This window comes from Oncorhynchus kisutch, linkage group LG12 (assembly GCF_002021735.2).
Source record: "Oncorhynchus kisutch isolate 150728-3 linkage group LG12, Okis_V2, whole genome shotgun sequence".
Classification (NCBI taxonomy): domain Eukaryota; kingdom Metazoa; phylum Chordata; class Actinopteri; order Salmoniformes; family Salmonidae; genus Oncorhynchus; species Oncorhynchus kisutch.
Window position 1 is genome coordinate 47,461,823 of NC_034185.2, and position 25,391 is coordinate 47,487,213.

Here is a 25,391-nt window from a genome sequence, read left to right on the forward strand (position 1 = left end):
AGTCAAGAACGGGCGGACATAACTTTATAAATGCTAAGTAATTTAAAAAGTAAATGTATTTATGACGCTCTCAGCAAGTGTTAAATTATAACATTTGTGGCCGCCTAGCCTAGCCTACCATCTCCTGGTTGCTGAGCCTAGCCTATTATCTCTTGGTTGCTGAGTCTATCCTAGCCTATTATCTCCTTGTCACTGAGCCTAGCCTAGCTTATTATCTCCTGGTCGATGAGGTTGTCCAGCTTATTGTGATTATTACTGCTATTTCAGGTCATTATGTTCTAGTCTCATTGTCTATTAATTATAGGCCTATGGTTTATTATGTGAGTCGTAGGCCTACAATACTGTTTTATCTCTATTGTGAAATCACGTTAGATGATTTGTTGTGTTTGATCGATTACAGTAGGGTATTGTGTATTCTTTTCTGATTATTAAAACATTTTTGGCCACCTACATTTTTTGTAATGTTATACCTCTGAAAGGAGGGAAATATGAGAAATTATTCACACGGACACGTAACATGTACTACTCTGCTTACTTCCTCTTTCTCTCTGTGAAATATCGCTCTGTGTGTTTTTCAATTTGGTGGTCATCTAACATAAATAAATGTTGTGTTTTCACTGTAAAACGTTTTAAAAATCGGACACGATGGGTAGATTAACCTGTTGAGCTAAATACTGTGTAGATAAGGACAAGCAATAAGTGGTCCATCATAATAAACTAAACTGTGACTCTGGTACATTCAAACTGCGTGAACACAGTTGTAGTCAAAGCAAGATCTGAACTACACTTAATCATCAATACATTTTGTGAGAGTAAAATGTCAACCAAGAACACTTTGAGTCAAAAGGCAAATCAAGATCTACCACTCAGAAGTGTTTCAACAGAATCTATATGGTGGTTTCCAACGTAGCCTAATAGCCATTATGCTGAGGAGTAGGCGGCTTTATCTCACCAAACATCTGCTTTTTATGTACACAGCTGCTATCCACTGGCAAGCTAAACAATGACCAGCTATAAAACGATACAGGGGAGGCACCTACATTTTAACAACAGAACAGACAGAACTGAAAAGAAGCTTTGGCACAGCAGTAGCATAGCAAACACACTAGTGAATTGTATTAAAAGAGGTTCCATTTGTTTTAACCTATACATTGGGACAATGGGCACATGAAAAGAGGGATTATCCTACTAATAACCCTAGGCATAGTTATTTAATTTGTCTGCATCAGTTAATCTCATCAAGGCTCAATTCAACAAAAGACAGTGAGAATGACCAACAAAGGAAGTCTGAAATTACTGAAATGACAACAGCGCATTGGTTAAATGGTAATTGTCTCCAGGAACAACTGTGTCTCCATGAAGTTTTCTAAAATGAATATTGACTATAATTTTGTCTTAACGTCCTCTTTAGGATGTAACGCCTTCTCTTGGATGTGAATGATCTTGTCACCATCTCATTAACTTCCTGTTCTCTCTCAACCTTCATGCAGTGTCAACATCCTCGCTGGCAGGCATGTGATGTAACTGGAGTGTATAATAAACTGTCAGGTTAGGGTTGTCTTTAAGTGACTCCATTTCTGGTATACCTGTTCGCTCCTCCTAGACAGGGAGAGGGAGGGAGGGAGGGAGGGAGGGAGGGAGGGATGGATTGAGAGGGACAAGGAAAGGGGGGGGGGGTAGGAAAGAATAAAGGATCATATGTTTCGTCATCAGATACTTTGTACCAGAAGAAGGAAACAAGACTGATGCTCTGTTGTTTATTCTCATTGTTCTGCAGTAGGTAACTCAACAGTCAACACATCTAGAACCATTCCTACATCTAGTGGGAGGAACCATGAAGCCAAGCTTAAAAATCAACAGACTTGGCAAATACTGTAAAAGACATAGGAAGATCAACGGCATTACTCTTCTAATTGTCCAACATAAACATTTCATTTGGGCAAAACTGGTTGCAATGAGGCCGGTTATCAAACTCAGGTGGTCTGTGCAACTCAATACCACATGAACCCACTGATACAGAGATAAAGCCAACAGTTGTAGACATGAGGGCTGATAAAGCAGCTGTATTACATCTCCTATGTTTATCAGCCTGTAGAATTATTACTAACCTGGTTTTCTGCTGGTTTAATGTGAGTTATCTCTGCATACTGAACATCATCTTGCTTTCTTTCAGGTGAATCTATAAAGGCAAATAAAGTAAATGAAATATACAGTGTGGGTGGGAGTAACTGACAGATATGCACACATGCTCATCCCCAAGACAGGTTCTACAAACACTAAGGACTCATGTTACTATTGTAACGGCATTCGTCTTCCTCTGACGAGGAGTATGAGAGATCGGACCAATACGCAGCGTGTAAGTGTTCATGGTATTTAATAGAACGGAACACTTAATAACAAAAAAACAACAAGAGAACAAAAACAACGAAACAGTTCTGTCTGGTGCAGACACACTAAACAGATGATAATCACCCACAAGACACAGGTGGGAAAAGGCTACCTAAGTATGATTCTCTTTTTTGGTTTTGTTTCCCCAATTTCGTGGTATCCAATTGTTAGTAGCTACTATCTTGTCTCATCGCTACAACTCCCATACGGGCTCGGGAGAGACGAAGGTTGAAAGTCATGCGTCCTCCGATACACAACCCAACCAAGCCGCACTGCTTCTTAACACAGCGCGCATCCAACCTGGAAGCCAGCCGCACCAATGTGTCGGAGGAAACACCATGCATCTGGCAACATTGGTTAGCGCGCACTGTGCCCGGCCCGCCAAAGGAGTCACTGGTGCATAATGAGACAAGGATATCCCTTTCGGCCAAACCCCTCCCTGACAACGCTAGGCCAATTGTGCATTGCCCCACGGACCTCCCGGTCGCAGCCAGTTACCACAGAGCCTGGGCGCGAACCCAGAGTCTATGGTGGCACAGCTGGCGCTGCAGTACAGCGCCCTTAACCACTGCACCACCCGGGAGGCTAAGTATGATTCTCAATCAGAGACAACGAACGACACCTGCCTCTGATTGAGAACCATACTAGGCCAAACATGTAGAAAATATAACATAGAAAAAAGAACATAGACAACCCACCCCAACTCATGCCCTGACCAACCTAACACAAAGACATAAAAAAATTAACTAAGGTCAGACCGTGACAACTATGGATTCCTGTGTCTGTGCTAGCTGTCGTTTTGGCACCAGAGAAGCTATAAAGTAATGATTGTCAGACTGTGCTTGTGTGTGTGTGCCTTCTCCTTTATCAACATTTAGAGAAGTGGTCTGAGACAATGCAATTGTCTGACCAAGCAGAGGAAGTGTGGAAGATACACCACTTCATTTGACCTGCATCTGTTGTTCAGGCAAACATTTCCTACATTTATAAAACACTATCAATGGTAATTAATAAAGGTTGTGCACAAGATGTTTTGACTTTGACAAGGAGAATGACCTCAACCCCTTAAAAGCTAAATACCTGCATGTGAGTGTCTGTCTCTCCTCTTCTTAAGATATATTGCAAAACCAACAAGTCCTGAAGCAACCAGAACACAGATTACAGCAATAATAAGACAATCTCGAGTCCTCTCATCACCATCTAATATAAAAAGAGAGAAAACAATATTTGAATTAAAACATTGGTTTTCATAAAATGAGCTCTACCATACTTATTGTTTCATATAGAAGTTGGTATTGTCTGGATGTCTGCAATATAACATTGCTACTGTACCTGTCACCTTAGAGGGATCACTCTCTATACAGGAATGTGGAACAACAGCTGTCTCCTTGCTGACTGGGTTGGCAGCCTCACATCTGTAAGAGTCTCTGTTCTGTTCATCCACCTTGAGAGGTAGAGAGAGGGTGATGTTGTGGTCAGGGCTGCTGGTCTGGTTGAGTATCTCCCCTCCTTTGTACCAGGACAGGGTCACCTCTCTCCCGTTCTCCACAGAACACATCACGCTACAGGAGATGTTATCATGGACCGTCACCTGAGGTTTGGACAGAACATCTGGAAGACAAATAATGAAAAAATGTGAATGAGTGAAATGGAACTTCTTTAATGTAGCAAAGAGCAGTTGCTACATTCATTTTTGGATTTAGAAATGAATGAAATGTACCCATTGATTCTTGAATAACATTTATAAATGCTTCTTGAGCTTAGAACACATAAAAAAGTTTTACTCCGGTGTTTGTAAACAAAGAAATTGTAAACAAACACTATCTGTCTACACACTATAATTTTTTACATGATGGCTGATCAGTCCTTGAATCCATAGCTTGGTCTATGAATTTGAGAGTGGTTACAGTTCTCCAGACCCATCCCTCAACTTTTTACCAAACCAAAAGGTGACAGCTTTAGTATTGTTTCTACTGCTGATTGCCACTTTAATGATGTTGTAATTTACAGCACACACACACACTTACAGTACACAGTCAGCTGAAATATTTGTTTTGTCTTCCCTTTATCTGTATTCTCCACAGTATAAACCCCAGAATCGTCTATTTGTAGGTCTGACAAAGTGAAGACTCCAGTAACATTGTTCCAGTGAAGGCGGTTTTTATATCTCTTCTCAAGGTTTGTATTACTTTGTTTACCAGGGTACACCTGTGCAATACTGCCAAGGTCTCCATAAAGTAAATTGCCAGAGTTCAACACCCTTTCTGGAAAATAGAAAAACGTTCCCACGATGCCCTTCACCTGCCGAGTCTCTGGCTGTTCTGAATGCTGGGCTGAGCAGAGTACTGTGGAGAGGAAGAGAGACTCAATATCAACGCATTGACTTAAATATCATAGTTATTCTCTAATAAAATAGCAATGTAGCAAATTGCAGTTTTTCTTGATAAAATGTGTCCAAACAGAATTAACGTTTTCTAAACAATTAACATGCAGCCCAAAACTGAAACACGTTGGCCAAAATGACACATTTAATTTGCAAAATGCATTAAGACTCTCAAAACATTAAATACATGACACAAAATGTACTACCTCCATCAAAACATACAACTTGTTATCTAATGAAAAGTTAGTTCAATAAATCGTTACACAATGGCCCAATAAATACTAATTACAACTATCAATAGTTACACAATGGCCCAATAAATACTAATTACAAATCAAATCAAATCAAATCAAATTTATTTATATAGCCCTTCGTACATCAGCTGATATCTCAAAGTGCTGTACAGAAACCCAGCCTAAAACCCCAAAAAGCAAGCAATGTAGGTGTAGAAGCACAACTATCAATATACTCTAACATAGTTAACCCTCTTTCATATTTCTGTGCCATTTGTTGTTACTATAATTATAGTATGCACCATAAAAGACGAGTTAATATATTATCACAGCACGGGTTGTATTATTTTTTCCTGAAATTATTTAACCAAAGATGACCAATACAGAAAGAATGTCACTGAAGAGCATGAATATGTTGTCCTTCACAAATGCAGTGATGCTGTACAGTATGTACAGAGAATCAAAATAAAATACACCAGGCTAACAAATCACTGCAAAAACAAATCAATGTAGAAAAGGCAACCCCATTACAGTATACACTACATTTGGTCCATTCATGTTTTCATCAACATCACCCTGGATCTTTTCCCTTGCAATTCAGTGAGGAAAACATCTCCTTGCATGGCACATCCATGCTTGACAGTTCTCTGCAGTGATTGGCATATAACCGGTTTTCTTTCCATCTAGTAGGGACATCTGGTCATGTGGACGGTAATTATAAACGTTCCACCTCTACACATCTGAACCCCTCTTCCTCTATGGGCCCCTCTACCTCTCCTTTGTCCTTGCCCTCGGCCTCTTACTAGGTCCATTCTTGCAAACAGTAAGTCAGAGGTGAGTGATCTCTATAATGCATGAATAAGGACTGATTGCTCAGTGAACATTGTGTAAAGAAGTGTGCACGTGCGCAGAAGAAGTTCACATTCACGGGAGTAATTTGTATCAGCTGTCACCGAATGTTTAAAAAAAATTGACATGAGTTTTGCGCCTTTTGTAGTGAGTTGTGTTTACTGTTTTGCAAAAAAATGTGCTGAGCATTAGATTTTTGTGTGAAAGCAACGAGTAATGACTTACAGTTTGACAAAAAATAATACTGTTGTGCTCATTAGGTTATGATGGAGTTCCATTAAAAGTTTCATTGAAAGTGTCTTAGCCACCGGGAAAAACTGTAAAGGCCTGATGTGATGGTGACAGTTCGGAAAGAAAGTATACACTCTTACAGAAAATGGTTCCAAAAGGGTTCTTCGGCTGTCCCCATAAGATAACCATTTTTGGTTCTAGATATATATTTAAAAAAACGTTTTGGTTCCAGGTCGAACCCTTTTGGGTTCCATGTATAGCCCCCTGGGGGTAAGGGTTGTACATGGAACCCAAAAGGGTTGAAAACAGAAAATGTTCTTCAACGGGTCATCCTATGGGGACAGCTGAATAACCCTTTTATGTTCTGGACAGCACCTTTCAGTGTAGATACTGAAATTAAGTTCACATGGAAGTAAAGACTATCTCAGCAAATTCTTATTCTGCGGTTAATGGCACAAATCACTGAAATGCCATCGTTGTAAAAGAAATCACAATCCTTTATTACCTTCTTTTTTCCTTTATTTTGACAGTGAAATCACATTGAGACTAAAACCAATTTTTCAAGAGAGCCCTGCATATGCACAAATTATACAAAATGTACAACCTGAACTGCCCTAGAGTCCCCAGAGCATCATGGTGCAGAGCGCTGCAGATCATTTCATACATGGGGCGCAAAAAAACTGAATGCAGATTTAATTAATTCCGTAGTGATCCACGGGACCTCGAGAGTTAGCCATCCCTGTGTTCGGGTCTGGTACTCTTATGTCTGTAATTTAAAAATGAAAATGGGGCCCACCAAAACGTAGCGCCGGTAACATGGGTCATATCCTTTGAACGGTAAGAGCTAGAACCAAGACGTTTTCTCTCAGGATAAGATTGAGACTTGGTTCCACCGAAACTGACTATGAAATGCAGTTGGGAAAGTGAGAGGAATGAGCAAGACTAGAAACTCCTACTGCTATACACAAGCAACCTACTGCTGTACACAAGGAAGAGAAAAACATAGCTAGACTGTGGCATCACTATTTAAATCAATGCTGCTATTGTTTTTAATTTTGTAAAGCACATTGTGCAGAGATAATTTAGGGATGTCTCGTTTTAGTAAACTGAAATGAAAATTATTTTAGCCTATAGTTTGTTCTTGGTCTATTTAGGAAGTTAATTGCCACTGAAAAATATTTGAAATGTTTGGAAATATTTTAGTCACTATTTTTGCTGTCAAAATGAACACTGATCCAAACAATTGACCACTTAATAAAATACTTGAAAGTACTACTTAAGAAGTTTGTTTGGGTATCTGTACTTTACTTGATTATTTATATTTTTGACAACTTTTACCTTTACTTCACTACATTCCGAAATAATATATATATATATATATATACTGTATATATATACTTTTTACCCCATACATTGTCCCTGACACCCAAAAGTACTATTTTTACATTTTGAAAGCTTAGCAGGACAGGACAATGATAACATTTACACACTTACCAAGAGAACATCCCTGGACATCCCTACTGCCTCTGATCTGATGACTCACTGAACACATGTTTAGTTTGTAAATGATGTCTGAGTATTGGAGCGTTCCCCTTGCTATCCGTACATTAAAATAAATAAGAAAATGATGCCATCTGGTTTGCTTAATTTAAGAAATGTGAAATTATTTATACTTTTACTTTTGATACTTTAGTATATTTCAAACAAAATTATATTATACTTTTACTCAAGTAGTATTTTACTGGGTGACTTTCACTTTTACTTGAGTCATTTTCTATTAAGGTTTATTTACTTTTACTCAAGTACTGCTTAATATACATCCAGTGATGCTGCCGAGATGGTGCTATGTCTTGTTCAGAAGCCTGACTTATGAACATTAAGATTAGATTTCATAGCAAGCAGAGATCTAAGCTGAAAGTTGATTAGAGATTCAACAATTTCGTCAAACTGGTTCTTGACTAAAAATACTTTAAATGAAAATGTTAATTCTTCATTTGTGTCCGGGAAACCAACCCTAAATGCCTACATTGACATGGTGCTCTGTGTTTTTTTGTCTATTTGTTGTCATACTCATCCAGGATAAGCAAACACTGATATGACAAAAAAAAACTAAGATCAGAGTATAGCTTTATGCACTGTTTAATAAAGTGTTAAAACAAAACATATTTAGTAAAAAACAACTATTTCATCGATTTTGCGAGTGTCGGAAAACACCTCAGACTGTTATGTTAGGCTATAGGACTATGTTTAATAATCAACATAATCACAAAAATACGTGTTCACGCATCAGAACGGTCAGAACATACAGTAGTCCTATAACATAATAGAGAAACACATTAATCTTAGTCAAAATTTACCAGGACAAAAGAGGACAAAAGATATTTGCATGCATTACTTGTTACAGCAACATATAACTTCAGAACTGGTGGAAATATATTTTGTACAGGCAGCGGTATGATTTTGTTTATATTGTTAGGGACAGATACAATATATACAGTGCTCTCCACTAATTTTGGCACCCTTGGCAAATATGAGCAAAATGGGCAGTGATAAAACTTTATTGTTTATCCTCTTGGGCTTTCATTTAAAAAATCACACAAATCCAACCTTTAATTAAAGTAGAATAATTGAAAGAAAAAATACATTCTTATCATAAAACAAATATTTTTTTCTCAAATATAGAGTACCAGTCAAAAGTTTGGACACACCTAGTCATTCAAGGGTTTTCTAGATGACTAACTCATGAAGCTGGTTGAGAGAATGCCAACAGTGTGCAAAGCTGTCATCAAGGCAAAGGGTGGCAACTTAGAAGAATCTAAAGTATAAAATATATGTAGATTTGTTTAACCCTTTTTTGGTTACTACATGATTCCATATGTGTTATTTCATAGTTTTGATGTGTGTTATTTCATAGTTTTCACTATTATTCTATAAATGGGCATTTTCAACCTTTGAATTATGTTCTTTTAACCATTTCCTGATTTGTGCAGCCCAGCAACATTTTGTTGCACAACATTACTGTATTCTCGGGTCTTTACCATAGCGATGGATAAATATGGGAACTTGGCCTGTATATCACCTCCTATTTATACCCCGGTGAAACAGGAAGTCATTGCTTACCACTTAAGCATTCCTAATAACTTAGGTGAACTTAAAAACATAAAATATGACTGGGAATATACTTCAGTTAGATTTACTCATTAGAATTTCTAGGGGTGCCTCATTGCCTGTATCCGCTACGGATCCGCAGTCAAACGACCACCCCTCATCACTGTCAAACGCTCCCTAAAACACTAATCGACCTGGCCCGAGTATCCTGGAAGGACATTGACCTCATCCCGTCAGTTGAGGATGCCTGGTCATTCTTTAAAAGTAACTTCCTCACCATTTTAGATAAGCATGCTCCGTTCAAAAAATGCAGAACCAAGAACAGATATAGCCCTTGGTTCACTCCAGACCTGACTGCCCTCGACCAGCACAAAAACATCCTGTGGCGGACTGCAATAGCATCGAATAGTCCCCGCGATATGCAACTGTTCAGGGAAGTCAGGAACCAATACACGCAGTCAGTCAGGAAAGCTAAGGCCAGCTTCTTCAGGCAGAAATTTGCATCCTGTAGCTCCAACTCCAAAAAGTTATGGGACACTGTGAAGTCCATGGAGAACAAGAGCACCTCCTCCCAGCTGCCCACTGCACTGAGGCTAGGTAACATGGTCACCACCGATAAATCCATGATTATCGAAAACTTCAACAAGCATTTCTCAAAGGCTGGCCATGCCTTCCGCCTGGCTACTCCAACCTCGGCCAACAGCTACGCCCCCCCCCCCCCGCAGCTACTTGCCCAAGCCTCTCCAGGTTCTCCTTTACCCAAATCCAGATAGCAGATGTTCTGAAAGAGCTGCAAAACCTGGACCCGTACAAATCAGCTGGGCTTGACAATCTGGACCCTCTATTTCTGAAACTATCCGCCGCCATTGTCACAACCCCTATTACCAGCCTGTTCAACGTCTCTTTCATATCGTCTGAGATCCCCAAGGATTGGAAAGCTGCCGCAGTCATCCCCCTCTTCAAAGGGGGAGACACCCTGGACCCAAACTGTTACAGACCTATATCCATCCTTCCCTGCCTATCTAAGGTCTTCGAAAGCCAAGTCAACAAACAGGTCACTGACCATCTCGAATCCCACCGTACCTTCTCCGCTGTGCAATCTGGTTTCCGAGCCGGTCACAGGTGCACCTCAGCCACGCTCAAGGTACTAAACGATATCATAACCGCCATCGATAAAAGACAGTACTGTGCAGCCGTCTTCATCGACCTTGCCAAGGCTTTCGACTCTGTCAATCACCATATTCTTATCGGCAGACTCAGTAGCCTCGGTTTTTCTGATGACTGCCTTGCCTGGTTCACCAACTACTTTGCAGACAGAGTTCAGTGTGCCAAATCGGAGGGCATGCTGTCCGGTCCTCTGGCAGTCTCTATGGGGGTGCCACAGGGTTCAATTCTCGGGCCGACTCTTTTTTCTGTATATATCAATGATGTTGCTCTTGCTGCGGGCGATTCCCTGATCCACCTCTACGCAGACGGCATCATTCTGTATACTTCCGGCCCGTCCTTGGACACCTTGCTATCTAACCTCCAAACGAGCTTCAATGCCATACAACACTCCTTCCGTGGCCTCCAACTGCTCTTAAACGCTAGTAAAACCAAATGCATGCTTTTCAACCATTCGCTGCCTGCACCCGCACGCCCGACTAGCATCACCACCCTGGATGGTTCCGACCTTGAATATGTGGACATCTATAAGTACCTAGGTGTCTGGCTAGACTGTAAACTCTCCTTCCAGACTCATATCAAACATCTCCAATCTCCAATCAAATCTAGAGTCGGCTTTCTATTCCGCAACAAAGCCTCCTTCACTCACGCCACCAAACTTACCCTCGTAAACTGACTATCCTACCGATCCTCGACTTCGGCGATGTCATCTACAAAATGGCTTCCAACACTCTACTCAGCAAACTGGATGCAGTTTATCACAGTGCCATCCGTTTTGTCACTAAAGCACCTTATACCACCCACAACTGCGACCTGTATGCTCTAGTCAGCTGGCCCTCGCTACATATTCGTCACCAGACACACTGGCTCCAGGTCATCTACAAATCCATGCTAGGTAATGCTCCGCCTTATCTCAGTTCACTGGTCACGATGGCAACACCCACCCGTAGCACGCGCTCCAGCAGGTGTATCTCACTGATCATCCCTAAAGCCAACACCTCCTTTGGCCGCCTTTCGTTCCAGTTCTCTGCTGCCTGTGACTGGAACGAATTGCAAAAATCGCTGAAGTTGGAGACTTTTATCTCCCTCACCAACTTCAAACATCTGCTATCTGAGCAGCTAACCGATCGCTGCAGCTGTACATAGTCTATTGGTAAATAGCCCACCCAATTTTACCTACCTCATCCCCATACTGTTTTTATTTATTTTATTTTATGCTCTTTTGAACACCAATATCTCTACCTGTACATGACCATCTGATCATTTATCACTCCAGTGTTAATCTTCAATTGTAATTATTCTGCTACCTCCTCATGCCTTTTGCACGCAATGTATATAGACTCTCCTTTTTTCTACTGTGTTATTGACTTGTTAATTGTTTACTCCATGTGTAACTCTGTGTTGTCTGTTCACACTGCTATGCTTTATCTTGACCAGGTCACAGTTGCAAATGAGAACTTGTTCTCAACTAGCCTACCTGGTTAAATAAAGGTGAAAAAAAGAAAAAAAGAAAAAAAAATTGTGACACATGTTTCCGGAGAGAAATATTTATCACATTTATTATACATTTTTTCTCTCAATAATTTTACTGATTTTTGTGAACATTTTGAATGAAAGACCATAAGGATAAACAGCAACAACAAAACAATTCACAGCCTGTTTTGCTCATATTTACCAAGGGTTCCAATATTAGTGGAGGGCACTGTATACCGAAGTAAATGTTATGATGTACCATTAGCTAGAGCTAGGCAAAAGTTGGCAAACGTTAGCTTGCTAGCTCACTAACTTTAGCTATTATTTTTGACTCAATCACACTAGACCTGAATCAAACAATGAAAAGCGGCCAAACTATTAAAGAGATATATATTCCGACGTAATGTGAGTTTTTATTAGTCGGTATAGCAATGTAACGTTATTGATCTATCAGTTTCCCCAGCTAACTCCCTACTTTTCACACTGACACGGTATTAACAGCTCTACAGGCTTCACTGTCATGGTGCACAGTCAGTACACAACACTATGCTCATCATGTCTTAGCAGGATGAGATGGTGACAGGTTTCCCAGCAGGGTCAGACAGCCAGGTAAGATCTGTCTATGGAGCTCATGCGAATTTTGCAATATATTATAACAATCAGTGAATGGGTACAAAGTTCCATCTTGAGTTGATGGGTAGGCTACTGTCTGTGATCTGGGAATAATGGTACTTTCAATTATTGAACCATTGATTGTTTTCTTGGATAATATAATGTATACATGCACACCAAGGTAATTCTTTGTCATGCCTCATCTGAACAGTATCAGATGGTGACAGGGGACTCAGCAGGGTCAGGCAGTCAGGGAAGACCAGTCTGTTACTGCACAGAGGGGAACTTTTGCAGATACAACACTTTTATCTCTCAGTGCAGCAAACACTGGACAGGCAAGAAGCTTCAAGATAAAAATTATTTTAAAGCAGTCAGACAAACCTCTAAGTTGATTTCCAAACTGTATCATGGGTTGATAGTGGCTTTTCCCGATGACACCAAACATGTCAAATAAAAATGTGTGGATGACCAGGGAGACACTATTGATGATGATGAATGGATGCAGATATGCCCAGTCATGTTCATATAATCTCAGACACAAATGACTGCAGTTTAAGATCATCCATAGAATGTACTACAGTGGAAAGAAAAAGTATGTGAACCCTTTGGAATGACCTGGAGTCTAATTCACAACAATACACAAACACAGTCTGCTTAAATGAAGGATCCACCCCTTTCTTTTTATCAATTTTTGCCTAAAACGACATACCCAAATCTAACTGCCTGTAACTCAGGCCGTGATGCAAGGATATGCATATTCTTGGTACCATTTGAAAGGAAACACTTCAAAGTTTGTGGAAATGTGAAAGGAATGTAGGGGAATATAACACAATAGATCTGGTAAAAGATAATACATAGAAAAAAACAACCGTTCTTTTGTATTTTTTTGTACAATCATCTTTGAAATGTAAAAAAAAGGACATGATGTATTATTCCAGCCCAGCTACAATTTAGAATTTGGCCACTAGATTGCACAGTGTATGTGCAACGTTATAGACTGATCCAATGAACCATTGCATTTCTGTTAAAATAATTGTATCAAGACATCCCAAATGTGCGTAATTTGTTTATTAACTTTTCATGATCAAAACTGTACACTCTCCTCAAACAATAGCATGGTATTATTTCACTGTAATTAGCTACTGTAAATTGGACAGTGCAGTTAGATTAACAAGAATTGAAGCTTTCTGCCAATATCAGATATGTCTATGTCCTGGGAAATTTTCTTGTTTACTTACAAACTCATGCTAATCGCATTAGCATACGTTAGCTCAACCGTCCCTTGGAAGGGACACCGATCATGAAGAAGTTCATCTCTTCTGAGATTTCTTTTGTTCGAGGCATGGTTCACATCAGGCACATCAGCAAACTCACATTTTGTGAGTGTTTTTATAGGGCAGGGCAGCTCTAACCAACATCTCCAATCTCATCTCAATGATTGTACTCCAGGTTAGCAGACTCCTGATTCCAATGAGCTTTTGGAGAAAGCCTAGGGTTTTTCCAACCTACACTGTGAATGTTTAAATGATGTATTCAATATAGACAAGAAAACAACAATCATTTGTGTGTTATTAATTTAAGCAGACTGTGTTTGTCTGTTGTTGTGACTTAGATGAAGATCAGACCAAATTTTATGACCAATTTATGCAGAAATCCAGATAATTCCAAAGAGTTCACATATATTTTCTTGCCACTGTATATGCAAGTTAAACTGAATATCATGCATTCAGAAATTGCATTATTCCGCTGGAGGTGTAAAGCACAAAAATATTTGAACATGTTATTGTCTTGTGAAGGGTGGATGAATTCTGGCAAAGTGTATGTTCTTTTATCCCAGCATGTCCACATCCTGTTTTTGTTTGCTTTGAAATGTTGACACTGGAGACTGTTATCAGAAGAAACTGTGTAACCTAGCATTTATAGCGGCTAAGAAATGCATTGCCATTAATTGGAAGGTTGGTTATCCTCCCACAATGTCACAATGGATGGTAGAAATGTCAAGTTATGTATCACTAGATTTGATTTATTACACAATTAAGGGTATACTGTGCAACTTTCATAAGGTCTGTATTCCTTATATGGAATACTGTATGATAAATGGAGTCTGTATTGAAAGCATGCCCACATCAAGGGAGATACCCATTTAGGCAGGGCTGCTCAGTCTTGGCCCTTGGGGTCACTCTGGCCTTGGCCTATCACACCTGAAACCAATAATGAATGGTTGTAATCTTAATGAAGGTTAAAAAAAAAGCCATTCTTGAACATGGGCTGAGACATTCTTACTAATCTGCTGGAGAACCAGTTCAGATTTAAGTGTAACTTTTGTATGATTAAAGCCTTTAGGGAGAGGTACAACAGTTTCATTTTTAACAATTTCTGCCCTCTGAATTCATATCCATAATATAAATATGCCGTTACAAATCAAATGGAATATTCTTTCTTTCATCTAATTAAAAAAACAAGTCGCTAGGTGTAGACAAGGCCCTAAGCAAATAGGTAAACTGCGATATGACTGAAGAGCTAATCAGCGTGAGAATGTCCACTTCACCGTCATACCATTTTATTGGTAAACTACACGGTAATGCAAAAGTTGTCTTTTTTTGTGATCTAATATGTAATATAGTACATTTATCATAATTTGGTTCTAATCCAGAGAGGTTAGATTATCTATGAGGCTGTGGAGAGATCCAAACTGTGGATTTAAAATAAACAATGAATCATCAGCATTCAAGTTTTTAAGCGCTGGATTTCTAGGCCCTTGATATTATTGTCAGATCTGATTTTAATAGCTAACATTTCGATGGCCATAATAAATAGATATGCTGATGGTGGACAACCTTGTTTTACTCCTCTTGACAGTTGACTTGTTTCTGAGAAGTAGCCATTATTGACTATTTTACACCTAGGGTTACACTACATAACTTTAACCCATTGTTTAAGAGATTCTCCAAAATGTAAATATTCCAAGACATTTATATATAAACTGCAGTCGTAATTTTATAGGAAAAGGCTACTTCAGGGGTATTTTTGGTTGCTGACTGAAAGCTAGTCAATTTCTTATTTAGCTGATTGACAGTTAATTATAAGTATATTTAGATTTTTGAACTCAAGGTCTATGCATATGGTGTGGTTGTTGGTATTTCAAGAGGTCATTATCTTTTTTCTTTATTATTGAATTTAGTCAAATGATTTTGGATACTGTCAATATTTATGGGAACAACTCAAAACAAGAACTTTGTCCTTGAGGCTGTAGAAAATCTAATTTTACATTGATATTCTACATTTCCCAGCTCCTTACTCTTAATAGGTAGAGATTTTAATATTGCTTTAGATGATTATCTTGATAGGTGGCCACCACGGCAGTCTACATCTCTGAATGCCAATATAAAGTTATTTCTGCAGAAGTTGGATTTAGATTTAGATTTATGGAGAGAGAAGTTTCCTCTTGAGAGATCCAATACCTGGTGTAACAAAACATATACTAGGCGTTCACATATTAACTATCGGCTGGATTCAGAGGGCTAAATAAATGGTTTATTTTCAAATGATTGACACGCCTGTAACAGACCATAGAGCTATTCACATACAAGTGTGAATATTGCCCTGTAATGATAGTCAATAAAAAGCTTAATAACGGAAATTGAATAGCTTCATATTAAAACATGAAATAGTCTAATTTCACTGGTTTAGTAATACATTTTTGGAATAAAGCCCAGAGAAAAAGTGAATATATGGACAAACTGGGAACTTCTAAATTTTGAAACTGGTAAATATTTAAGAAAATATAGCAGTGATCTTGCAAAGACCAGAAGGATAGAAGAGGAAAATGTTACATAAAGAAATACCTCACTCTTCCAGAGACCTCCTAATCGTCTTTCAGATACGGATAAAGCTAAGTTAGTTAACCAACAAAATAAACTGGATGAAATTGACAAGGTTAAGGCAGGAGGTGCTTCATTCAGATCAATGAAAAAATGGCTTGAAGAAGGAGAGCAGAACTCTGCTTATTTTTTCAGGCTGGATATATTTAACTCTAAAAGTAACACTACTCAACAGTTCAAGGGAATGATATGATCTCTGATGTGCCTATGACAATTGACAAAGCAGTGCGACACAAACAACAACACAGAGTTACACATGGAATAAACAAACGTACCGTCAATAACACCATAATTACACAAATGCTTCCTGTAGTTGTTGATCAGTCTCTCACATCGCTGTGGAGAAATTTTGTCCACTCTTGCATGCATAACTGCTTTAACTCAGTGACATTTGTAGGTTTTCAAGCATGAACTGCTTGTTTCAAGTTCTGCCACAACATTTAAATTGGGATTGAGTCTGGACCTTGACTCAGCCAATCCAAAACTAAAAATGTGTTGATTTAAAACCATTTTCATGTAGACTTAATTGTCTGTTTTTGATAATTGTCTTGCTGCATGACCCAGCTGCGCTTCAGCTCACAGACGGATGGACAGACAATTCTCTGATACATAGCAGAATTTATGTCCTTCTATGGCAAGTCATCTAGGTCCTGAGGCAGCAAAGCATCCACAATCCATCACACTACCACCTGCTTGACTGTTGGTATGAGGTTCTTACTGTGGAATGCAATGTTTGGTTTTCACCAGACATCAACAAAAACAAAACAAAAATGGAAGCACTTGGATGATCATCAAGACTCTTGGAAGAATGCTCTACAGACAGATGAGTCAAAGGTATAACTTTTTGGACGACTAGCTTCCCATTATGCCTGGCGAAAACCAAACACATCTTGGGTGAATCAGAGCTAGGTCTAACCTGCTTATGAGAAAGCAAGGCCATACAGCTATTGTGTTCTCATTGGGGTGGCAGGGTAGCCTAGTGGTTAGAGCTTTGGACTAGTAACCGGAAGGTTGCAAGTTCAAACCCCCAAGCTGACAAGGTTGTTTTTCTGCCCCTGAAGTTGACAGCCTGTTCCTAGGCTGTCATTGAAAATAAGAATTTGTTCTTAACTGACTTGACTAGTTAATAAAGGTAAAATAAAAATATTATCCCATTGGAGTCACTGTGTACAGCATTCCCGACGGCCGATGGTCTGTCTAACCGGCTAATAATCATTGCATGCAATATGATCTTGCCAACTACAGTAACTCTACCTTCATATCACCCCAAAATAATTTTACAAATACAAAATGATGCACTATTTGTGCATTGTTTGGACACAGATTCCCACATTAGTGTTTTCATTGCATATTTACCTGAACTAGGACACTGAATGAAAAAAAACATTGGTTCAAAGCTGTGTAAAAACAAAACATCTTTGTAGAAATCTGTGTTAAAACAGCAAACACTAAGTTTATCTTGTGTAGGCCTACTTTAAAGGTTATTTCTGGATGATAATTAAGTTGAATGTTCAAGGTTTCCAAAACTGTATCGCAATCAAGGATCAACTGTGCCTCGATAGAGCATTTCACACTTGATCAAATCACCTCAGCTAATCAAAAGGGAATTTCTCCAATGTGGAGTCAGAAGGGCAAGGTATTACCAGGAATAACAAAATTGGATTCGATTAGACAAAGTGTACCGTCCTCAGAAGATTTAAATCCTTTCCACAGCTCACATATATACATAAAGAGAGCACAGAAACACACAAGACACAAGCAAAAGAGACAATTAGACAAAGGCCTAATCTGGCATGACATTCCCAGCCCATGTCAGTCCACATAGAGACCATTTCAACGATTTCCAAGATGGTTCCATATCATTTAAAAATGGAGCCTGGGGAGTAAATAGGCCTACAATGGAAGTTGCACGTACTAGTCTCATCAAAGCTGGGATAAGACCTGAGGTGGTAAGAAAAAAGTTGACTAGACACAGCACAGTTCAATCACATCTTGTAAATGATGATTGTCTGATTCCTGTTATTTTTTTATGTGTTCGACGTCCACAGTCTGTGAGGCAAAAGAAGCAGAGGGGTTTGATGACAAAATGTCATCCAGTGTAAGTCAGCAGAGGCTTGGCTTTCACTCTACCAGGTGTTAAACTGAGCAATAATAAATGACAGAAAGTGAAAATGTTTAGCAGCTAAAAGTTACAAAACATTTGCAGAGCCTCTATTAGAGTATGCCTAGTACAGTGTAAATCCAGATTAAGGCCGTTATAGGCTATAGTCAGTCTTGGCAGTTACTGATATGCAAGAAGTGATTATCATTAATCAAAGTAATACAACGGCTATTCCCTATTTTTCTACCCTTAATATCTTCTGGTTCTCATGTTTTGACATCTATGTCCTCAAACATTTTGTCCACCTGTGGATTATTATTATTATTAGTAGTAGTAGCAGTATTTTTTTAAATAGTTGTTGCTAACACATCCTTCTCTTGCTAGATGAAGAAGGAGTGTGAAGGGCAGAAGGCAGCATCCCATGGGCCTTCATAGTAAGGATTGAGTACTCTAAGAACGGTAAACCCATATTCCATTACTCAGTTAATTGTACTTTTCAAATACATATTATGTACTGTGAGCGACATGTTGTGGCTTGTGCAATGCACTTTTATCTAGAACAAGATGCGGCCAACAGTGAAATATAGTATTTTCCAACAGAAGGGTTAGGCTACTACATGTTATAGTGTTAACATAACAAATGAATAGTGTAACCCAATTAGCAGATGCTATGCTCTGCCACAGAGTCTCATCAAAGATAGTATTTAAATTATGACTTAGTCTATGTCATGTGATACATTATGAAGAGATGGGGATATTTGATGGTAGTATAATTATTCAGAAGGGAAACACTGTGCTTCCAATGACAATTGTTGTGCTGTGTAGATATGATTCTTTCTGGCTAAAAAAAAATCCATGTGAAAACTCTGGGTTCCTTGAAGGCTTTTGGACTGATGAGAAGAAAGTGAAACTCTTGGAACACTTCCAGAAGAAGAAAGTTCTTTGGAAGCAAAGCATTTGATTGAAACCAATAATAATGAGTGCAAATGATTTGGTTTAATTTGAAGTTATTTCTGTGGGAGTTTACATCCTAGGGAATAATCTGGTTTTCTGGGGTCTCCATATTACATTACACCCCAGAATTTGTTTTACGACATGACTCGGTTTTATGTAATAACTAAAGAAATGACAAGTTTGGTGTAACTTGGATTCGTATACCAATGCAAATATGTGGTTAGTTTTATGCTACCTTCCCTTCAATGCATTTTCTTGGTCAACAGCCAGGTGTGTTCTTCCAATTAGGGGGTGGTTGTGACCTGGAGGAAAATGCTTTTTCAATTTCAGTCAAGGGGAAGGTTTAGTATTTTTTTAAATTTAGTCCAGGGGAGGTTCATGTCATTTGTTACCTATTCCCATTCCTAATCAACTCATCCCTAACCACTGGCCCCTCTGACATCAAGATGGCCAATGGCTCCTCTTCTCAAGAATCCAACACTCGACCTCTCTGATGTCAAACTACCTTCCGGTAATCCCTTTCTTTTCTTTCCAAAACACTTGGTCTCTGACCAACTCTCTTGTTATCTCTCTCAGAATGCTTTTCATGACCCTAACAAGCTGACTCTTTCTCATCCTACTAGATCTATCCTCTATCTTCGCCAAAGTGGACGATCAGATCCTCCTCTCCACCCTCTCAGGCCTGGGCATCTCAGGCTCTGCACACTCCTGGATTGCAACCTACCTGGCAGGTCACTCCTACCAGGTGGTGTGGAGAGGATCTGTGTCTGCACCACGTGATCTCACTACTGGTGTCCCCCAGGGTTCGGTTCTCTCCTCTTTTCTCTTTACACAAAGTCACTCGGCTCTGTCATATCCTCACATGGTCTCTCCTATCATTGCTATGCGGATGAAACGCAACTGCTCTTCTCCTTCCAACTTCTGACACCCAAGTTGCAACATGTCTGCCTGGCAGACATCTAAACTTATATGGCGGCCAATCACCTCAAGCTCAACCTTGACAAAAATGGAGCTGATCTTCCTCCCGGGAAAGGACATCGCGTTACACTGAACAACACCCTGTCGTTCTCTGTAAATATCAAAGCAGGGACTCGCTCCTGCAGGTGCATGCTGTACAACATCCATAGTGTACAGCCTTTCCATACACAGGAAGCGGTGCAGGTCCTAATCCAGACACTTGTCATCTCCCGTCTAGACTTCTGCAACTCTCTGATGGCTGGGCTCCACTCTTGTGCCTTCCAACCCCTGTAACTTATCCAGAATCCCACAGCCCACCTGGTGTTCAACCTTCTTAAGTTCTCCCATGTCACCCCGCTCCTCTGCTTTGTCTTCCAGTCGAAGCTCGAATCATCTTCAAGACCCTGGTGGTTGCCTATGGAGCAGCAAGGGGAACTGCACCTTCTTACCTTCAGGCTATGCTCGAACCCTACATCCCAAACCGAGCACTCCGTTCGGCCACCTCTGGAATCTTGGCCCTCTCACCTTTATGGTCGGGCAGCTCCCGCTCATCCCTGTCAAAGCTCTTCTCTGGTGGAAACGCATTTATGCGCAAATATAAAATATTTTAAAACCATCACATCGAAGTCACACGATGATATCGTGTGTGATCCTCCCACTACGACTCCGGAAACAATGCAGTTTAATAGGCTACAGATGAAAGAACTAATGAACTTCACAGGGTGTTGAAATTGCACTGTGATCTTGATGCTTCTTTCCAATAAATATCGAGGATCTGATTCTGGTGACATTATGATCAATACTTGACTGCCGTTTTACATATTTAAAAAATCCATAATGATCTCATCATGTAGACCAGGGGTAGGGAACCCTGTTCCTGGAGTTCTGCAGGTACTGCAGGATTTTGTTCCAACTAGGCACCACACCTGACCAACTGATGTAATTCAGCAGTTCAGTGATATCCTAAATTCAACACACCTGGTCTTCCAGGTAGGTTAAATCAAAATCATGAAGAGCCTGCGACACTCCAGGACCAGGGTTGCCTACACCTGATGTAGACTTTACCCGCACAGCCTAAACACTATGTCTGTAATCTGTTGGCTACAGCGCACATGCCAAGACCATAGTTGTCATGACTTCCTCCGAAGTCGGTCCCCCTCCTTGTTCGGCAGTCGACGTCACCGGTCATCTAGCCATCGCCGATCCACCTTTCATTTTCCATTTGTTTTGTCTTGTCTTACCACACACCTTCAATTCCATCATTACATGTGGTGTATTTAACCCTTTGTCCCCCATGTCCTTGTCTGGAATTTTGCCCATTGATTTATTGTACTGTTTACAGTGGTTTTATTTATTAAACTGCACTGTTGTAAATCAGTCTTGCTCTCCTGCGCCTGACTTCTCTGCCAGTACGCACCCCTTACAATAGTACACATTTGCTAATGACAATACTATTGGTATAGTTTAAAAGGCAATGGAAACTTTTGAACTTTCGATTTTTATTTGGTGAATGAAAAGTTAAACTAAAAAGTGCATTTTGTGTTCATTACGTCATCAAACACTGATTTTTATCTGTGAAAAGTCAATTTTGTGGAAAAACACCACAGGTGTGCAGATTTTCTTTATGCAGATTCTAGGGTATTTGCATGAAAATCTGTCCAAATTGGATGAAAACCTAACTTATGACTTAGAAGGTTGCGCTTCAACCTTCTATAGTCGAGGAGACACATTTACTTTGCTTGGGAAGTAATGTGTGATTCTGTCACTATCAATTGAAGTTGCACATTTCAACAGGCTATTAAACAACATATCTCTAGTCAGGAGTAAGCCAGGTAGTCTAGGAAGGAACAAAAATGAATTATTTAGGCTATATTCATATTATTTCAAGGCTATAGCCTGCCATTTGAGAAATTAATTGTGAAGCATTTGTGACACTACAGGAAGGCAGGAGCGCTCAGCATTTCAAGAACACATCAACAACAGCCCTTTAAAACCTCTACAGGATCAGTGTGGCTAAACCGGGACAGTTGTTGTTCAATATGAGATAAAATGATTAGAACAACAGCCAACTTTCTGGGACATAGACATGCCTTAAATGGGCAGGATGCTTACATTCTTGCTAACCTAACTGCAGTGTCCAATTTACAGTAGCTATCACGGCAAACTTTTATCACGTAAACCCCTCGCAGACTTAATGCAACATTTTGTGTAGTGATGTAATTCTTCACTGGATCAGTCTGAAACGTTGCACACACACTGCTGCCATGTTGAAGACAACATTGAAGTTACAAATAGAGTCATATTTCAATGTATGCCTTGCATGTTTTTTTTGTTTGTATTACCTTTTATGAGATCTAATGTGTTACATTGTCCTACATTAATTTCACATTTCCACAAACTTCAAAGTGTTTATTTTCAAATGGAAACAAGAATATGCATATCCTTGCTTCAGGTCCTGAGCTATAGGCAGTTAGATTTGGGTATGCCATTGTAGGAGAAAATCGATCCTTAGCAACATGCCTATGCATTTTGTATTTAGGCTGTATAAATATACATTTCCAATAACAATTACTTAGAATTAAACAATAATGACACAAAAAATGCTTTATTAAGCTATACAGTCATTCTACGGTGCCTTTAAATGAACTTTAAGAAACACGAGTTTGTCCAGTCTTTGGTTTGAGTATCATGTGGTGTGCACGCCTAGTTTGTTAATTTAGCATAGCAGATGCTTTTATATTCCCATGCCCGCAGACAGCACAAATCTATTTTGGATACAGGGGAGGGTCATTTTTCTCATTTCAAACGGTCAGGGAGTGTAAAAATACATTTTACTGATGGGTCATCCATATTCATTTCAGAGAGGTCCAATTTTCTCCAGGTATCCCTCATTATAAATACCTTACAGTCCCTTAACAGTTCACAAGCACCTCAGTCAAGAAACTCAAGATAGATCTGACAGACAAAACCAAAACCTGAAAACCCACATCATTTCCTTCTCACACTACATCTTAAATACTTTGAGGGCTTGTTTCCCAGACACATATTAGGCCTAGTCCTGGACTAAACCCCTGTTTTAACGGAGATTCTACATTGTGCATACTTTTTAGTCCAGGGCTTAATCTGTGTCCAGGAAACAGGCCCTGAATGTTTGATCTACGGGGGTTCTTCATTTAGTTGATGGACCTACAGTATGCTCATTGTCATTCAATCATACAACACCATGGAGGAGATTCCCAACTCTAGTTCTTATCATGACAATAATGTTTTAAAACGTCATACGAAACATAAACACAGTTGTTCATATTACAGTTTCAGAAAAGGGGAAGTTGTTTAAGAGCAGCACTTTAGGGAAGTTGGACAAATATCTAATGCAGTGAGTTGATAAAATCTTGTTACCAAGAGGAAATGCCCTCTCTTCTCCATCCTGAACACAGAGGGGAATGACTTGCATGAGCTCACATTATTATATATTGTTTTAAACTTAGGCAAGTCAGTTAAGAACAACTTCTTATTTTCAATGATGGCTGAGGTACAGTGGGTTAACTGCCTGTTCAGGGGTAGAACGACATATTTGTACCTTGTCAGCTCAGGGGTTTGAACTTGCAACCTTCCAATTACTAGTCCAACGCCCTAACCACTAGACTACTCGGCCACCCCTTCAAGCCCAACATTCAAATAAGAGGCAAATTGGTTGCAGTCAGATCATTAGTCCCAGAGAAACAGATAAAGTCACCTTGAGTTACTCAATTTGATCAACTTCGCTTTCTCTATGAGATACAACAGAGTTTGTCTGCACAATTTTTTTCCACACAACTGTTAGGTGTAGCCATCAACGCTTGTGAACATAGCCACGGGATGTAGTGGTGGTGTAACACCCCCTGAAAAATGAAAAAGAAGGAAAAAAACGGAAAAGAAACAGCACCCAGCCCCCACCATCAAACTGCTTTTTATAGCTATGCTTGTGTAAATGCTTTTGCACGTAAAAACTCCCTAAAACATTAGCAAATGGGTCGATGCCTCCTTTTTATATCAGCTGTGTAACTTGAGGGTGTAGGCTACGCCTGGAACAACAGTGGAAGTCCCATAACATTGTATAAAGCATCAGGTAGCCAAGCCTGCAGACATAGTAATTAAATTTGGGAACATAACTAATAAGACTAATAAGCCTAAATGTATAGATTACCTATATATATATATATATATATATATGAGGTTTCTGTATCACATGGAAAAATGTCTAAAGGTGTCACACATGAGTTTAACACAGCTGTCTCTAGTCTCAAGTCTCCACAACCACAGTCACAATAATCAAGGGGCACATACCGAAGAGATGCAGCAGCGTCACCTTCAGTTTTTTTCTTTGAGAAAACAGCATTGTAGCCTACAGTCCATACAATCATCCAACTGGTTCCACTAAATCATCTTCAAATAACATGACATAGTCTGAGATACTCGACAAGAGCGCCCAGACATTGAGTTTGTTAGTTTAAGCTTTCCCATTGGTGGGTGGAGTTTACTGTATTTGCTTTTCACAAACAACATAAAAAAGAGGAGGGGCATGGAGGGAGATATTATCCTGTTTTCAGAGCGGCAGCCTTGGTGGTGTACCCAGTAATCTTTGCAGTGTTTTTCAAAATGATGAAACTGCATCAAAGGTAACACCTGTTAATTTGTCTCTGAAAAGTGTGTTATAGATGCACTTATCCTGTGTGCATTCTTTCTGTAATAGGGTGAACTATAACTTTTTTAAGATACACCGGGCCAAAAAAGACATGTCGACCTATTTTGAGAGGGTTATGTTAGCTAGTTAAACCATTTAGCAGTTGTCAGTTAATTCAGATGTACTAAAGACGTCTCTTTTCTTGTTCTACGGGAGTGTTTTTAACCAGAACAAGAACAGTTCACCACGTTCATACACTCAACTATGACACTATGACAACTGCGATACCCTCATAACCCACAGCTTTTTTCTTCTCACGCTATAACAGTATCATTATTGAGACATTCACAGCATTCTCAACCATCTTCCCCATCTCATTTACTGTTCTGACCAC

The 25,391-nt window shown here is 39.5% G+C and overlaps 1 protein-coding gene across 3 annotated transcripts; it reads right to left on the minus strand.

Moving 5' to 3' along the window:
* Window positions 1–873: 873 nt before the first annotated feature.
* Window positions 874–24,847, minus strand: LOC109900347 (leucine-rich repeats and immunoglobulin-like domains protein 1). Of its 3 annotated transcripts, none has more exons than XM_031837645.1 (6): window positions 24,661–24,847; window positions 4,690–4,733; window positions 3,721–3,999; window positions 3,469–3,588; window positions 2,109–2,179; window positions 874–1,599 (listed from the first exon to the last, which is right to left on the minus strand). In XM_031837645.1, exons 1-6 carry the CDS (start codon window positions 24,735–24,737, stop codon window positions 1,483–1,485), a joined length of 708 nt encoding a protein of 235 aa, XP_031693505.1. In that variant the 5' UTR covers window positions 24,738–24,847; the 3' UTR covers window positions 874–1,482. The 3 variants fall into 3 exon arrangements, with proteins under 3 accessions (XP_031693505.1, XP_031693504.1, XP_031693506.1); XM_031837644.1 differs by having other exon boundaries at window positions 4,416–4,733; XM_031837646.1 differs by lacking the exon at window positions 4,690–4,733 and having other exon boundaries at window positions 24,661–24,846.
* Between the last annotated feature and the right edge of the window lie 544 nt (window positions 24,848–25,391).

Coding starts and splice junctions, on each gene's coding strand:
- LOC109900347 (XM_031837644.1), bottom strand. CDS start 24,712: ATGCTGTTTTCTCAAAGAAAAAAACTGAAGGTGACGCTGCTGCATCTC. Junction 4,734..24,660: donor GACGCTGCTGCATCTCTTCG/GTATGTGCCCCT, acceptor TCCTCTCCACAG/TACTCTGCTCAGCCCAGCAT. Junction 4,000..4,415: donor ATTTCAGCTGACTGTGTACT/GTAAGTGTGTGT, acceptor TTTGTCTTCCAG/ATGTTCTGTCCAAACCTCAG.